At 57.2% G+C, this 15,369-nt stretch overlaps 1 protein-coding gene across 9 annotated transcripts in view; it reads right to left on the reverse strand.

Annotated features, from left to right (window-relative positions):
* Positions 1-502: 502 nt before the first annotated feature.
* Positions 503-15,369, reverse strand: part of ABCA3 (ATP binding cassette subfamily A member 3) — a 44,824-nt gene continuing 29,957 nt past the window's right edge. For 8 of the 9 annotated variants that reach the window (XM_082428671.1, XM_082428670.1, XM_082428665.1 and 5 more), the window contains 14 exons: positions 14,028-14,126; positions 12,693-12,876; positions 11,608-11,911; positions 9,279-9,552; positions 7,468-7,672; positions 6,892-7,111; positions 6,462-6,620; positions 6,012-6,184; positions 5,264-5,392; positions 4,953-5,147; positions 3,019-3,206; positions 2,375-2,545; positions 1,937-2,127; positions 503-1,345 (listed from right to left, as the gene is read on the reverse strand). In XM_082428671.1, coding sequence (XP_082284797.1) covers positions 765-1,345; positions 1,937-2,127; positions 2,375-2,545; positions 3,019-3,206; positions 4,953-5,147; positions 5,264-5,392; positions 6,012-6,184; positions 6,462-6,620; positions 6,892-7,111; positions 7,468-7,672; positions 9,279-9,552; positions 11,608-11,911; positions 12,693-12,876; positions 14,028-14,126 — 3,073 coding nt within the window. In that variant the 3' untranslated portion in view covers positions 503-764. Of the gene's footprint in view, positions 1,346-1,719; positions 1,794-1,936; positions 2,128-2,374; positions 2,546-3,018; positions 3,207-4,952; positions 5,148-5,263; positions 5,393-6,011; positions 6,185-6,461; positions 6,621-6,891; positions 7,112-7,467; positions 7,673-9,278; positions 9,553-11,607; positions 11,912-12,692; positions 12,877-14,027; positions 14,127-15,369 lie in introns of all 9 variants that reach the window. The other variant, XM_082428672.1, reaches the window with a different exon arrangement.

Raw genomic sequence — 15,369 nt, forward strand, 5'->3', positions numbered from 1 at the left:
GGGAGGGAGATGCAAGAGGGAAGAGATATGGGAACATATTGTATATGTATAACTGATTCACTTTGTTATAAAGCAGAAGCTAACACACCATTGTAAGGCAATTATACTTCAATAAAGATGTTTAAAAAAAAAAAAAAAGAAATAAGAGTGCGTCAACAAAAGGGAGCTGATGCTGAAGAAAACTCTCCTGGAAAATGGTGTAAAGCCCACGAGTGGCCCTGGAGCCAAAGGCCTCCTGCCCACCCAGCTCCACACCCTCCTCTGCCAACCCTACATGCCTCTTTCCTCACCCTGGACAAAGGGTCTTTCAAGTGGCCATTTAGCTACCCTGATTGTGCACTTGCATTCTTGGCTTATTCCACAGCAGCGAGTTCTGTAAACTGACTACGTATTGGGAAAAACGAGCACTTGTTTTTGTCTGGAACTTGACACAGGAGGCTCGTGCTGGGACTGCACTGGGTGATGGGGCCCGGGGGCCCACCTCGTGACTCACAGACCATGGTCATGTTCCCTCCCAGCCTTTATTTTGCGGACAGTCACCACGCACTAGGTGTGCCCTCCATGGGTGGCTGCTCAGCCCCACGGTGGTCCCCAACTGGCCTCCCGGCCTGTGGCTCACCCCTCCCCTCACCGGCCACTCTGGAAGACGCTGGTGGGATGACGCTGGGCTCAGGGCCGGCTCTGTCTGGCGCAGTGTCCACCCTCTCAGGAGAGGGACTCCAGGACACCCAGCTGCACTGGAAACCAAGACCTCAGTGCCTAATTCAGCCGTATCTCCCCTGAGGACAGTGACAGGTGTCTTTCTGTCCATCCTGGGCAGCCTGGTGAGCCTGATGCCCACTGTCCTGCAGGCCTCCCCTTTCACCCCAGGGAAGCTCCATGCCAGGTGCGAACGCAGCGGTATGGCTGGGTACTCTCGACCCCTGGGTCAGTGAGGCCCCTTCCGGGACAGCTCTCCACCCAGACCCCGCAGCCTGCCCACACAGACTGCCTGACACGCTCTTGGTGGGGATCTTGAGTTCTGGACAGCGGGCTTCAGAATGCCTGAGACGCGGACGTTCCCATGCTGCTTCCCAGCGTGAGGGCGCGACACACCCGGTCCATACTGTGCCTTGATTCTTCATTCCATTGTAGAAAACAGTGATCAGAAATAAAGGTGCAGGATGAGGTGAACTCGGAGCAAGAGAGGATGCCCACCCGTGAGCCCGGCTCCTCACAGCCCCTCGTCCTCGACAGGTGGCTGCAGGTGGGCGAAGCTCAGGAAGACCTGCTCCAGCGAGATCTGGCTCACAGAGTAGTCGTCCATGCCATACTTCTCCTTGGCCTTCTCCAGAACACCAAACACCTTTGGAAGCAGAAAAGCCACTGTTAACAAGCCAGGGCCTGGCTCCTCGGCTGGTCTGGGACTCCTCTGGCCATAGGGGGTGGTAAGGCCACCAGAGATCCTACCCCTGCACAGGGCGAGCAGGCCCCGGCACCAGGCTTCCTCCTGACTCTTCCCAGCTCAGAGTATGACCTTTGGGCAAGATGTGTTACCTCTCTGGGCCAGTCTCCTTTTTTGCACCATTTTTTTTCCAACTCAGATATTTGAGGTATAAACCCCCAAACCTAGCAGATATTATGGTGAGTGTTAGAGCAGAAACTGAAAGTGCTTCCTCCTTGGAAAGAGCTGGCTGGAGAAGGAGCAACTGCTGGAGGCCCAGTGGGGCCCAAGCTCACCTTCGCCCAGCTGAGGTCATTGCCAGGCAGGTGGTAATGGACCATCCCTTGGTGCTCATCTTCCAGGACGCTACCTGCACAAAGGAGAGACCGTGTCCCCCTGAGGGCCAGGCTGGATGGCCAAGGGAGGGAGGCCCAGGCCCCTGGAATCGTGGCCCTCGTCCCAGGGGTCAGGGATGGACAGATGCACAGACGACCTCTGTACAGCGGCACACACCTGGGAAGGTCAGGTCCACGAATGCCTTGAACTCTTCCAGGGCTTTCTGCTGCCTGTCGCTCCGGATCTTGGCCCGTAGGGAGTAGCCACTGCCAAACTTGCTCTTGAGGTGCTGTGGGCTGCCCAGGCACTTGAACTGACCCTGCACCATGATGGCCAGCCGGGTGCACAAGGCCTCACACTCCTCCATGCTGGGAAGAGGGAGTGCACTCCTGATATAGCACTGGGGGATGCTGATGCCCACCCTCCACATCAAAAGCTGTGCACATGGGAAAGTACTGATGCCCAGATCAGGCTGTTCCTGATTCCCATACTCAGGGTGTGGCCCACACGGTAGAGCCTAGGGATTCTCCTCAGACTTCACCAGATGCTGACAGGTCTTCTGTCCACCCAGCCCCTCCCGGCCCACCCCTCCTACAGCCCCGGTCCTGGCTTTACCTGTGGGAGGTGATGACGATGGCCTTTCCGGACTCGCGGGCCCTTGCCACGGTGTCCCAGAGCAGGCGCCGGGCCACGGGGTCCATGCCAGTGGACGGCTCGTCCAGGAAGATGACTGCTGGCTCTCCAAGCAGGGCAATGCCGGTGCTGAGCTTCCGCTTGTTGCCACCGCTAGGGCAGAGGGGGTGCAGGGGAAGGTAAGGCGGATGATTAGCATGGGCTCTCCGGGTCCCAGCACAGGACCGGGCCCAGTGATGGCAGAGTGTCCCAGGTGAAGAAGAATGAGGTGAGCGTGCCTGGAAAGCCCACCTCATAGAGTAGGAAGCCCTAGAGAGAGCTGTGCCCAGGGGGTTGGTCCACAGCCCCACACAGAGCAGTAACACCACCTGTCTGCACCTAAGGGGGCCTGACAGGGGGTCCTGGCTGTGCCTCCAGGTGGCAGGAACCTGAGGGGCAGCCCCTCTCATCTGGAGCTGCCTGGGCCATGCTGACAAATCCTCACTGATCCTGGAATGATGGGTGGGAGCTCCAGCCCCTGACCCGCGTGCCCCCGGCTCTATGGTAACGGAGAGCCTGACTCCACCCTGGGAAGGCCTGAGGTCACTGAGGCGGGGGGCAGGGCAGGGGCCGGAACGCAGGCGCACCTGTACGTCCTGACCAGCTTGTTGGCGTGCGGCTCCAGGAGCAGGCCCCGCAGCGTGTTCTCCACGCAGGCGCCGATGTAGCACTCGGGGACGCCCCGGAGCCGTGCGTACATGACCAGTGTCTCCCGGCCCGTCATGTGGTCCAGCAGGGCATCAAACTGGGGGCAGTAGCCAATCCGCTGCCGCATCTGGGGTTGGAGCACAGCCGGGAGACAGCAGGTCAGAGGGTTTCTCTCAGGGGATCTGTCTAGGGTGGTCCCTCAGTCGGTGCACAGGCCCTGGCGGCCTCCCACTGCCAAAGTTTGCCGAGCAGCACTTTGTTGGGGTTGCTGGAGGGGCTTGGCTGGCTCAGTGGCGGGGTAGGCACCGGGACCCAGACTGCCCCCCACCCAGGGGTCAGAGACAGGCCAGAAATCGGTCTACCCCGGGCAGCACAGGGGCGGATGGATGCAAGAATGCATTGATTATACAAAGTGATCGTGTCCATGCAATGCTTTACAGCTGACAGATACCCGTTCGTTAGACGCTTGACAAACATCTAATGTGTGCTGGGACCTTTCTTTTTCCTCCTCTATTAAGAGATGTTTGCTGGCAACACCTTTGGGGTGGGGCTTCACCTGGGCAGATGGCATGGCAGCTGGTCTCAGAACAAGTGGCTACGTTCAGCACAGCCAGGATGCCGCGTGGCAGGCCTCCACCTCCAGCCACGTTCGGCAGCTGGTGGGGACAGGCAAGCCTGGTTTCTGTGGATTCCAGAGATGTGGTTTCTTTTTCTTTAACCTCTTTGGGGTTCTTAGACTTCTGGAATCTGTTCTTAATTGGTCTGGGAAAGTTCTTGGCCATGACCATGGCAGTTACTACCTCTCCCCCCGTTCTCTCCTTTCCTGCTGGAACTCAGATTAAACGTATTTCAGACTTCTCACCTTGCCTCCATTTCCTAGATCACATTTACAGTTTCCTCTTCCTTGCGTATAATTTCAATCTTGTCTATTTATTTGAACATAGTAACACAGTTGTTTTATAATCTGGGTCTGGTAATGGCAAATCCAAAGTGGTGGGCTTGTCCTGCCGTGGAGCCCTTGTGTCTGTGGGCACCAGCCGCAGCACCCTGTCTGCTTTGTTTGCTTTGCTTGTGCACTGCTCACAGACCTTGAAGCACTACGTGAGGGGCTCTTGGACGCCTAGGATGAAAGCCTTCCTGCAGAGAGGGTGTGAGCTGCAGTGTGGTGGCAGAGCCACCTGGAAGCCCCTGCTGCCAGTTCAGGAGATGCAGTCATTCCCAGGCACAAGCATCTTCTCTGTTCCTTCCCCTGCCCTGCTCAGCACACGGGAAACCGTCCATGCAATCCCCGGGGGTAGGGAGAGCAGGAGGGTGGCCTGCTTCATCCTAACGTAGAGGGGTGGTCCTTTGTTTCTGCCCCATACACTCGATAAGGTCCCTAAACCCAGTCACTGGGACCATAGCGCCCTCTGTGCAGGGGCACTCCGGTGGAGCCTCTCAGGGCTTGCAGATTGCGGAGGTCTTCACCATGCCTCGGGCTCTTAGATGCTCTTAACTACGTGGTTTGTCATTAACATTTTATCCTGCTTTTGGTTCTCGGTGGGACATCTGGTTTGAACAGCCCAGAACACCATTATTATAAATCTATGCACACAGACTAGAGTTCTTTCCAGTGGGCAGAGTTCTGTGGGTGCCACTCTGTGCCCAGGTCCAAAGAAGCCGCTTCTCCGGGAGGGACCCGGTCTCGGCCCGCCTGCCAGGCCTGGTCCCGTCTGGCCAAGGGGGCTGTAATCTCCTCAGTCTTCTCCCCATCACTTGCTTACCTTTGGCTGCGGTCACTGCCTCGTCCTGTTGTCCATGAACCATGAGCCAGAGACAAGCCCCATCCCTACCTCCCGGGTGCCCTTCTTCTTGCCTCCCTGGCTGTACCCACCTTCCCGATGTCAGAGCTGATGCTGTAGCCCCCAACAAAGGCGTCCCCAGAAGTAATGGTCTCCTCCCCAGTCAGCATTTTGAAAGTCGTGGTTTTGCCGGCTCCGTTGAAACCCAGCAGGCCAAAGCACTCCCCTTTCTGGACTGCGAGGGAGACCTTGTCCACGGCGAGGAGGGGCGCCCGCTGCTCATACACCTGCACAGTGCCCGGGAGAAAACACAGCTGTGCGGAGGCCTGGGGACAGCCGGGAGCCAGCTCTGGGGGGGGGGGGGGGCCGGGGGATAGACCCGCGGAGAGAGGGCCCGCCTCACCTTGGAGAGCTCCTTGATAATCAGAGGCGTGTCCAGCAGGGAGTCCAGGCTGGGGGCCAGGATGCGGTTCCTTTCATCCACCACGTCCTGGTCTTCAGGAAGCGCTGACGTCTGGGTGTACACTTCTGTCTAATTGTTCCGGAGAAAGACCACCAGGGTGAGCTCCCGCCAGAGAGGTCCTTCCCCATGGGAGGAAGGGCTAAACTACTCACCCCAGCTCAGCCCCACGTGTGCCGACTCAGACCTCCCACAAGGTGAGCTGGGCAGCCGTTAAGGGCTAACATTTGCCTCGAGGAGACACAAACTACCTGGGGGACAAGGACGGTGCAGGACTCATGGAGAAAACCACGAAACCCATTTTCTTAGAAAAGTCATAATATCTTAACCCCAATTAGCCCTGGGCTCCTGTCCATCCAATGCTGTCTCAACAGGTTTTGTCTGTTTAGGTAGAGAATGTATGTGACAAACATGAGGGCGCCCCAGCCCAAATGCCTCCACTGAGACCGAGGTCCCTGAAGCCCGAGGCTCCCTCGACTCCATGGCTTCAGGGTCTTGGGAAGGAGAGCCCCTGGGGACGGTGAGGCCGCAGCCCCTCCCAGGCTGTGAGCGCTGCTGATGGACACGCAGCCGGGCTGTGGCCAGTGTTGAGGCCCTCCCTGTGTGGTGGCCCCAAGGAAGCCCAACCTCAGTTGGAGGGCGCCCTACGCAGAGCAGCCAGAGGCCAGACGGGGGCCCTGGAGCTACTCACCAGCGCTCGCCTCCTCCGGAAGGCACACAGGCAGGCCTTCAGCCTCCACAGCAGATCGGTCTCAATGAGGAACAGCAGGGTGAGGTAGGCAAACCCTGAGGTGGCCATGGAGGTCACGAACCTGCCAACCCCTGGAGCACTCCATGCATAGAAGTTCTCCTGGTACTGGATGTCTATGCAAGCAAGGGACAGGGTGCTGTGCCCATGCCCTGAGCGCCCCTCCCCTCCGGGGTCCCAGCCCATGACCCTCTCTCTGGGACTGTGAGGTGCCTGCACCCAGCCCCCAGGGTGGAGGATGCGCTGGCGCGGGGCCCACTGGGCTTCCAAGGGTGTGTCACTGCCACATGGGGGCCCCAAGCACCTCCTGCGTTTTGGTGGCTTCACCATGCGAGGTGGCCCTTGTGCCTGCGATGGGGGACAGGCTGTCCCGAGAGAGGCCTGGACACTCACTGTGTTTCCGGCAGTAGTGGGCTGCCACCTCGGAGGAGGTGCAGTACCTCCTTGTCTCGTAGTTCTCGTAGAAACTGCTGACCGCCATCCCCAAACAGTGGTTGGGCAGCACCAGGAACACGCGGTCCAGGGTTCTGGAAAGTTCTTCTAACTTGACCGCTGTGGGGAGGAGGCACAGACAAGTCAGCGCTGGAGGACACACCGCACCTGCCTCCAAGAACAGAGCAATCGGGAAGGGCAGGTTTCCAGAGTTCCCTGCATAGCCAGCTGTGCCTCCCCCAGGGATCAGGCACCAGGCCTCCGGGGCAGCACCTCTGGCAGGCGGCCCCACCGGCCTGCCCGGTGCCCCCATCTGGGCCTCCCCCATCGGGCTGAGCAGCTCTGTGGGTGCAGGGATGGGGGTGCAGGGAGGTGGTCTCCTGGCTCCCACCTGGGATGCGCATGATGGTGACCACGAGGAAAGTGGCGATGCCCGACAAGATGTTGAATATGGTCAGCCTCGTGTAGGCAGTGGCCGCCCCCGAGAAAAAGAAGCTCATCAGGTACATGAGGGGGATGATGGCCCAGCCATAGAGCATGAGCAGCAGCAGGGCGTCGGCCACGTGGCCCTCCTGCGTGAAGGCGTGCACGTCGAAGGCTTTGAACACCACCTGCAGCAGCACAGACAGGCGGCCGGCATGCCCACAGGGGGCGCATGAGCCCAGGCCCATCAGCCCCTCTGGCCGTGTCTGCCCCCCACCCACCTCCGTGGCTTTCCTGGTATCCTCCCTGAAGAAACAGGGAGCTGTCCACCAGGGCACCTGCTCCAGGGCCCTACCTACCAAAGGGGGGCAGAGGCTGGGGGTGTGCAGACAGGCGAGGGGGGCTGCCAGGGCATTCCCAACCTCCTCCCGCAACGGGGGCTGAGCTGCCAGCATGGACCCCAGGCTGGTTTCAGTCCACGCAGGGTCCCCAAGGCAAGCCCCCTGGATGCGTGGGGGAAGGGCCCCAGCACCATGCAGCTCACCAGCAGCAGCAGACTGGGGACGAGGAAGGACATGAGGTCCCACAGCAGAGCCGAGAGCCAGAAAGTAGCCACGTGGACTCCGCTCACAAACTGCACGTGCTTGGCCTGGACGGCCCTCTCGCTGACCGCCAAGATGGAGAATGTGCTGGACAAGAATGCCATGGCGAAGAGCAAGTTGAGGGCGATGTCGAATCCCTTCCGGCCCCTGCGGGGGTGAGGAGGGGGCGCACCGACAGGTCAGGGACAGAGCACAGCATGTCCGGGCAGGTGGGGGTATCAAGTGCTGGGTCACTACTGTCCAAAGCAGGTGATGCAGTGGCCCAGCCACTAAAGGGTTTAAGAGAGAACATGAGAGCCTCAGGGTCTCTGCACCAGGAAAATTCCATCCCCCTGAGAACAGCTCCTCCTCTGGACATCCTATCCCCAATGATGGCAGTGCCACTCTCCCAGTTGCCTTCAATCTGTCCCCGTGCCACCCACTCCCCACAGACACTCAGGTATGGATCTGAGACCTCCACCTCTCTCTCTCTGGCTGCCCCAGTCAGACCCGCTGTCGGGCACAGCATCAGGGTGGTGGCCGTCTCCCCGCTCTTGAGTGGGCAGGACATTCAGGTGCCAGCAACATGTTCCAGAAACCAGCGCTGACAGCATTATTCTGTAGCTTAAAACACCCCCACCCCACGAAAGGTTCAACAAATGGTGCTGGGACAAATGGATGCTATGTACTGAGTGAAGTGCTAACACAACGTGGATGAGCCTCAAGAGTGAAAGAAGCCAGTCATGAAAGGCCACGCACGTGGTATCTGATTCCATCTACGTGAAATGTCCAGGACAGGCAAATCCACGGAGACAGAAAGCAGACTCCTGGCTGCTTAGAGGTGGAGGAAAGAGGAATGGGGAGTGACTGCCAGTGGTCCCGGGGTTTCTTTCAGGGATAATGAAAACGTTCAATAAAATTATATTGTGGTGATGTCTCCACGACTCTGAATATACTAGAAACTGTTCAATTGTACACCGTGAACAGGTGAACTGTATGGCAGGTGGATTATATCTCCTAGAGCTGTTACAACAAAATGAAAACTCCTGTTCCTTGTCCACTGTCACCCTACTAAGCCCGACTCCTCAGCCTGATCCCCGGCATGGCGAGAACAGAGGACCACCGCTGTGTCTCTGCTTCTGTGGTGGGGACTGGAGAGAGCAGAGGGGGAGGGAGACACTAGAGGGCCAGGGCACAGTCTAAAACGGGAAGTGGGGATGAAACCGCCCCCCACTGATTAACTGCCCTGAGGTGGGGTGATGGTTCTGAAATTAATTGATTTTTCCGGCTTCCTCTGGACGGTCCCCAGAGGTCTGGGGACTCTGCAACCAGGAAGAGGGAGAGTCCCACACACATGATGGTGTGACAGGCTGGACGGGAGCAGACACTCGGATCCCCCAGGGACAGTGGCCAGCAAGAGCCGGGTGCAGATTTGGGAAGAGGGCACGGCCCTCCAAATCCTCAGGAGTCTCCCGTGGGGCCTGGGTGTATGGGGGCTGTGGTCTCACCAGCTTATCTGCTGTCCAAGGGAAGGCTGAGTATGGAAGGCTGAGAAGGATGTGGGGCAGGAGTCCCCAGCCAAGAACTGGGAGATTCCTGAGGGCAGAAACAATGCTGTTTTTACCGCTGTGGCCCTTGGGGGTCCCTGGCAGTGCCTGAGGTGGTCAGTCCTGGTGAGGGGTCCCGACCTGATGGGAGCAGGGTCCTGACTGGGCTGGGCCAGGTCCTGACCATGCGGGGATGGGGTCCTGAGGTGGGGGGACAGTGCACATACTCGTTGAACTGATCCTTGGCGGCCTGCAGGGCACTCCGGGGCTGAGGGTAGTTGGAGACCGTGATGGAGGCCTGAGGGCCGCACAGCAGCTTGAACAGAAGGTTGTCCACGATGGCCAGCGCGGTGGCCGGCGAGTGGTACGCCTGGTTGTTGAACAGGGCAGTGACCACCGTGCGCTCGCCCACGTCTCTGAAGGATGCCGCCACCAGGCACCGCTCGTTAAAGCCGCCCCCCTCCACCGAGGCCCTGAAAATCAGGAACTCCTCCAGGTCACCTGGGGGTGGGCAATGGCAGAGTCAGCAGCGTCCTGCGTCCCCCTCCGAGGCCCTGCTCTGTGGGGCTCTGAAGGGCTGGAGGAACAGCAGAAAGGATGCATCACCTTCCACCCGCACGCCGTCCACGGACCATGGGGCCACGCTGTGGGAGCAGCAGGACCTGGGGCTGCAGGCCTCGGGGGGGACACCCCCATAGCCACAGGAGCTGAGTGGCAGCACAGGCTCTTCCTTCTTCCCCACAAACCCCCCGTTCACACACATACACACACTAAAGGGCCTCTCAGAGATACAGGGCCCGGACCTGGGCCAGGGTCAACGTGGCAGGAAGAAGGCTGGATCAGGAGGAGGTGAGGGTCCAGAGAGCTGTGGAAACCTCTGAGCTGCCTGAAGGGTGAAGCCCCCAGTCAGGTGCAGGGAGGGGCGGCCCTAGGTAGGCTTGGACCAGCCCTCAGGACCACGGGGGTGGGTGAGGGGCTACGTCCAAGGGTGCAATTACACAGGACTGTCCCTCTATGTCTCTGTTTTTCCAGTTTTCATAGAAGGAATAAGTACCCTTTTATAATCATAAAAAAATAAGAGTTTTTAAAAAGAGTGGCCTGAGGGAAAAGGCCCTGGGAGAAGGAGCTGTTCTCTTGGCATGCGGATGAGCTCCAGCGAATCCCCACTTCACATCAGATTCTCTGGGCAGTTGGGTTCTGGGCAGCCCATATGCCTGGCATTCTCCTGCAACCCAAGGGCAGCAACAGAATCCCAATCATGCCAGGTCCATCACTTTGCTCCTCAGCTGTGGCACAGAGCAAGTGGGGGTTCTGACGGGGGTGGGGTCAGCTGTCCACCCACGAGTGACCTTGGGGGCATTCAGTTCCACTAGCTCACGAGCACACACTGCCCAGCCCACAGCTGGCCACGCAGCTGCAGGGAACCAGCATTTCACACACGCTCACTGCTCCCGCCTTGCCTCTCACTCAGCTGTCGCCTGGGGACAGCGATGACACCCACACTGTGGGACCCCAGTGTCAGCGAGGGGACAGGGACCCGTTGGTGAACCCTAATGGAGACAGTTACAGAGGCTCCCGGCAAGGTCTGCTGTGGCTCTTGGCACACAAGGAAAAGGGTCAGATGCATTAGGTGGAGCGTAATTCACCCACAGTAAGGTGCTCAGGACTGAAAGTCCCCATGCTCCATGAGGGAGCAGGCAGTCTGGCCTTCCACACCCTCCCAGGCCCGGGCATCTATGGCACTGTTCTAAATCCCTGGAGCCACCACGCACCATGACAGCCCTGAAATCTTCACACCAGGCCGAGTGACAGGCAGAAAACAAGATGGGATGGAATGGGGGTGACAAACAAGGCGCCCACCACTGTCAGTAGGGCTACTCAGGGCCCTGATCGCTGGCAGGCCGAGCAGGGACTCCGGCTGCAGCAGCTCCTCCTGGCAGCGGTGCCCCTGGCAGTGCCGGCCTGCTCTAGGCCGTTGATACGTTCGACATTTTCCTAAAGAAGAACCTGACCCCTGCCAAGATTTTGGGACCATCAGTGTGCTGAACCTCAAAGCTGCTGGCCAGGAAGTGGGAGGGGAGCAGAAAAACGTGAAAAACTTCAAGCATATTCCATTTAACTAGAGTGCGATGCCTGCTCTAAAGCCAGGGCAGTGTCCAACTGCCACCGCCAGGGACACGAGATAGTTTCAGTTTTAGGATGTGGGAAGAAAACACCATGTCACATAAGGCATATCGTGACCGGCCTCTCAAACAAAAAAAGGTAACGTAAACATCGCTGAGGTTTTACATTTCATTTGTAAATGGTCCTGAAGAATCTGACTTCTGTAAATGACCGCTTGGACAAAGTTTAGCCCTAGAGACGTGGACTTTTGTCTTCCTTTGACTCAGTGCAAAGATTTTCTCCCCCAGGGGACACCTGGCAATGTCTGGAGTGGGAGTGATGCCAGGAATGCTGCTAAGCAAAGAACCACCCCAAATGTCCACAGTGCCTTGGTTGAGAAGCAGGCTCTGACAACACAACTCGGGCCCCAAGCCCCCTGGGGACACCCCTTACCCAGCACCTCTCGAGGTTCCTGGCCCTCAGCCTGCAGCATGTCTTTCAAATGCTCTGACAGCTGCTGATCCAGCCGAGAGGTCCCGGGAATCGAGAAGGGCATGATGGTTCTGCCATACTCGGCCAAGGTCAGCTTCAGGAGGGGGTCGTCGAAGATCTCGGAGGAGTAGTTGATGGCCAGGAGGGCCAGGGTGATGCATGTCAGAGGGACCAGGACCTGGGCCGCTACCATCTTCCACTCCCGCCAGCTGTATGCGGCCTTCTTCAGGAACATGGCCCAGAACTGCTGGCAGTGGAGGGCCAGCTGTGACAGAGGGGATGAGGGTGATACAACCGCCACCCCAGAGCCAGTGCCTGACCCCGCCCCCCAGCAGCAGGCACGGTCTGCACATGAGCCTGGGATCCCAGGGCTTCTCCTGGGGCCCAGTCGATGACATGGAAGACCCACAAGAACACATCCCCATAGGTCCCAACTGGGCCCTGGGGGTCTCACATTAGCTGTGGTGGCAGGGCAGGCACTATTCCACCGTCGAAGGAGGTTAAGGGACCCTCTGCTATCCCAGAGGGGAGCCGAGGCCTCTGCTTTCCCCGTGCTCCTGGTCAGAGGACTCTGGCCACCCTCACAGCAGAGGAGACGGACAAACCTCCCCCCACTGCCTATATTCCCCACGCTCAGCCCTTCACTGTCCTCTAAGTGCAGGTCAGGCCGGCAGGGACCAGAGCCCAGCTCCGCCATGTGCTGCCCATTCGACCTTGGCCCAGGCCTCAGCTTCCTGTCTGTAAAATGGGACCAGTGCTGCCCTCTGTCTCACTGGGTGCCGGGCACACGGCAAGCTCTAAGTTCTCGGTACACGGGGCGCTGTTAGCCTTATAAGCAGCGTTCACCCTTATTCGTGAATGGCCAGGTTATTAGAACAACGAGAAACAACAGGTGCTTGACTAAAATGTTCCGGGTTTTCCTTCTGCCTGCCAGCCCATGGGAGCACGAGCTGTAATCTGCCCTCTTCCCAGAGTGCTGACCCTCCCTATGCTATCTGCCCCCGCGGCCTCTAACGCATGCAGTACTCGGGGTCGCGCAGTCTCACCCCAGTGTTGAGCCTGACGGCAGTGTTCTCCTCGATCAGGGTGCCGACGCCGTCAGTTGGGTCCATTGTCCCGCACAGGTGGCTGTCCACGGCCCAGTCGCTCGCCCGCCTCTCGTGCTGGTACTGCAGGGCAGGGAGCTGGATGGCTTGGATGTCCATGCTGGTGTCCACCAGCTTACCGACCCTGGTTGAGACATGGAGGCCCAGTCACAACTCGGCTCCTCGGGGAGGGAGAGGTGCAGCAAAGGCGGGCGACTGTCAGGGGCACTAAAGCAGAGCGCCATCTGTTCCATCAGCTGGGACTTCATTTGTTCATTCACTCATTCATCGATAAGTATCTCCAGGACACCAGCTATGGCAGCCAAGCAAAGTCCAGGAGAGAGACAACTAGACAGGGCCCTGCCCATGGGGGCCTCCCGGTCTCCCAGGGAGACTGATCGAAGTCAGCATTTATAACCCGGGCTTTCCAGAGGGACAGGATGGGGCTTGGGGCACGATGGCAGCACCAGGAGGGCTTGTCACAATACAGGCCACTGCGGCTTGGGGTGCTCACTGTCACGCTGAGACCAGGGAGCAGAAGAGTGTGTTCCAGAAGGGGCAACACTGGGACAGGTGAGACAGAGACGGGTGTGTGGAGGGCGGGCGGGTGGTAAGTCTGCCAGGCCCTGTGGCGGAGCCTGGTATCGGGGCCGCACCGAAGCCAGGGAGCCACCCGACTCAAATGGCACTGTACTCATATTCACTTATCCTGTTGCCTCCTCTAGGGTATGTGATCCTCAAGGAAAAACATCTATCTCACATTTATTTTTGTATTTCTTGTTCTTAGCACTGTATCTGCTAAATAAAGCGTTCAAGCAATGTTTGACCAATGTATTAACCATCTGGAGCTCACCCCGTAGTTCTGAGGGGTGAAGGCTAAATTTCACATCTTCATCATAGATGGAAACACACTCCAGGATCATTACCTAGACCTGAGAGGAGCCTGGCCAGCCTGATGCTGCTGAGGTGCTCCCTGGATGGGCCCCAGGGGAGGTGCCAACACACTCACAACGTGGGAGTGGAGTTTCCAGTGATCAGAGCTCGGCTGCTCTGCTGACTGAGTCACTGCGTGTGTCAGGAACCTGGCTGAGTCTGTGCAAGTGTTAATATAGGGCTGTGATGTGAACTCGGGCCCTGACAGCCAGCCCACTGCCCTGCTGCCCACCCCCCCGGGCTGTAGGTCCACCTCAGATGGGTGTTCCAGATGACAATCAAGGGGATTGCTTTATTATCACACTCTGGAAAAATCATCCGCAAGGCTGAGCCCTAGACAGATGCAGACGCACGTTTACTTACCGCAGGAAGACTTCCTCCATGGTGGTGACAGAGGCCCCGAAGCTGGCGATGCCCAGCTCCTTCTGCTTCTTCTCCAGTTTAGCAAAAAGACTTTCAAACCTGAAAAAAAAGACCCTGAGTGATGAGTCACTTCTCAGTGACTTTCTAGATAATTTGTTTCTAAATAATCACCTCTGTGCTGCATGGGGGAGGAGCAAAGGAAGGTTAGCTCCTTGAGATGCCTTCTCAAAAAAAAAAAAAAGTTAGGCTTTGTTCTTCCCCTGCACACCCTTTCTCCCCCCACGTAACATTTTTTTTAATAATCTTCTTTTTTTTTTTTTGGCCATGCCGCGCAGCTAGCAGGATCTCAGTTCCTCGACCAGGGATTGAACCCAGGCCACAGCAGGGAAAGTGCTGAAGCCTAACCACTAGACCACCAAGGAATTCCCACACATAACATTTTTTGAGTATGTTGGCCTATAAGGCACTCTTCGATACCTATACACCTACATGAAATCACAAAGCAAACCAAAAGAAACTGATGAATATTCTTTTACTTACAGGGTAGGGAAATACTTTCTAAGAAGAAATAACAAAGGAAAAGATATAACCCATTAATCCCATCTGCAGTGGGAAAAAAATCCCACAAAATTAAAAGGCAGCAACAAATTAGAAAAAGTTGCAACACAAATGGTTGATGTTAATACATAAGCCGTGAACATGCAACACGCAGAAGAAGCGATGCTTATAGCCCAATAAGCATGGGAAGCAGTCAACCTCCCGCCAGCAGGAATGGAAGAAACACAAAATGCCAATTACGCATGTGTGTGCCATTTTCACCCATTAGATACACAAATATTAAAAAGAAATTTTACTCAAAGTTGTCAACTGTGGAGTAAATGGACACTCCCCTATCCTGCTGCTGGGGAACTCAAACACATCACCTTTCCCGAAGTGAATCTAGTAATATTTACCTCACTATTGGGAATCTATTCTAAGGAGTCATTGGAGATCTTGACAAAGATTTTTCTAAAAGGATGTGCATTAGCACATTTGTGTGTGTGTGATAACAGAGTAGGTGTAAAACAAATTATACTATATCTAAGTCAGAGAGGACTCCCCTGGTGGCGCAGTGGTTAAGAATCCATCTGCTGGGCTTCCCTGGTGGCTCAGTGGTTAAGAATCTGCCTGCCAATGCAGGAAACACGGGTTCGAGCCCTGGTCCAGGAAGATCCCACACGCCGCAGAGCAACTAAGCCCGTGCACCATAACTACTGAGCCTGTGCTCTAGAGTCCGCAAGCCACAACTACTGAAGTCCACGTGCCTAGAGCCCATGCTCCACAAGAAGAGAAGTCACCGCAA

This window comes from Balaenoptera physalus (genome assembly GCF_965194825.1).
Source record: "Balaenoptera physalus genome assembly, chromosome: 16".
Classification (NCBI taxonomy): Eukaryota; Metazoa; Chordata; class Mammalia; order Artiodactyla; family Balaenopteridae; genus Balaenoptera; species Balaenoptera physalus.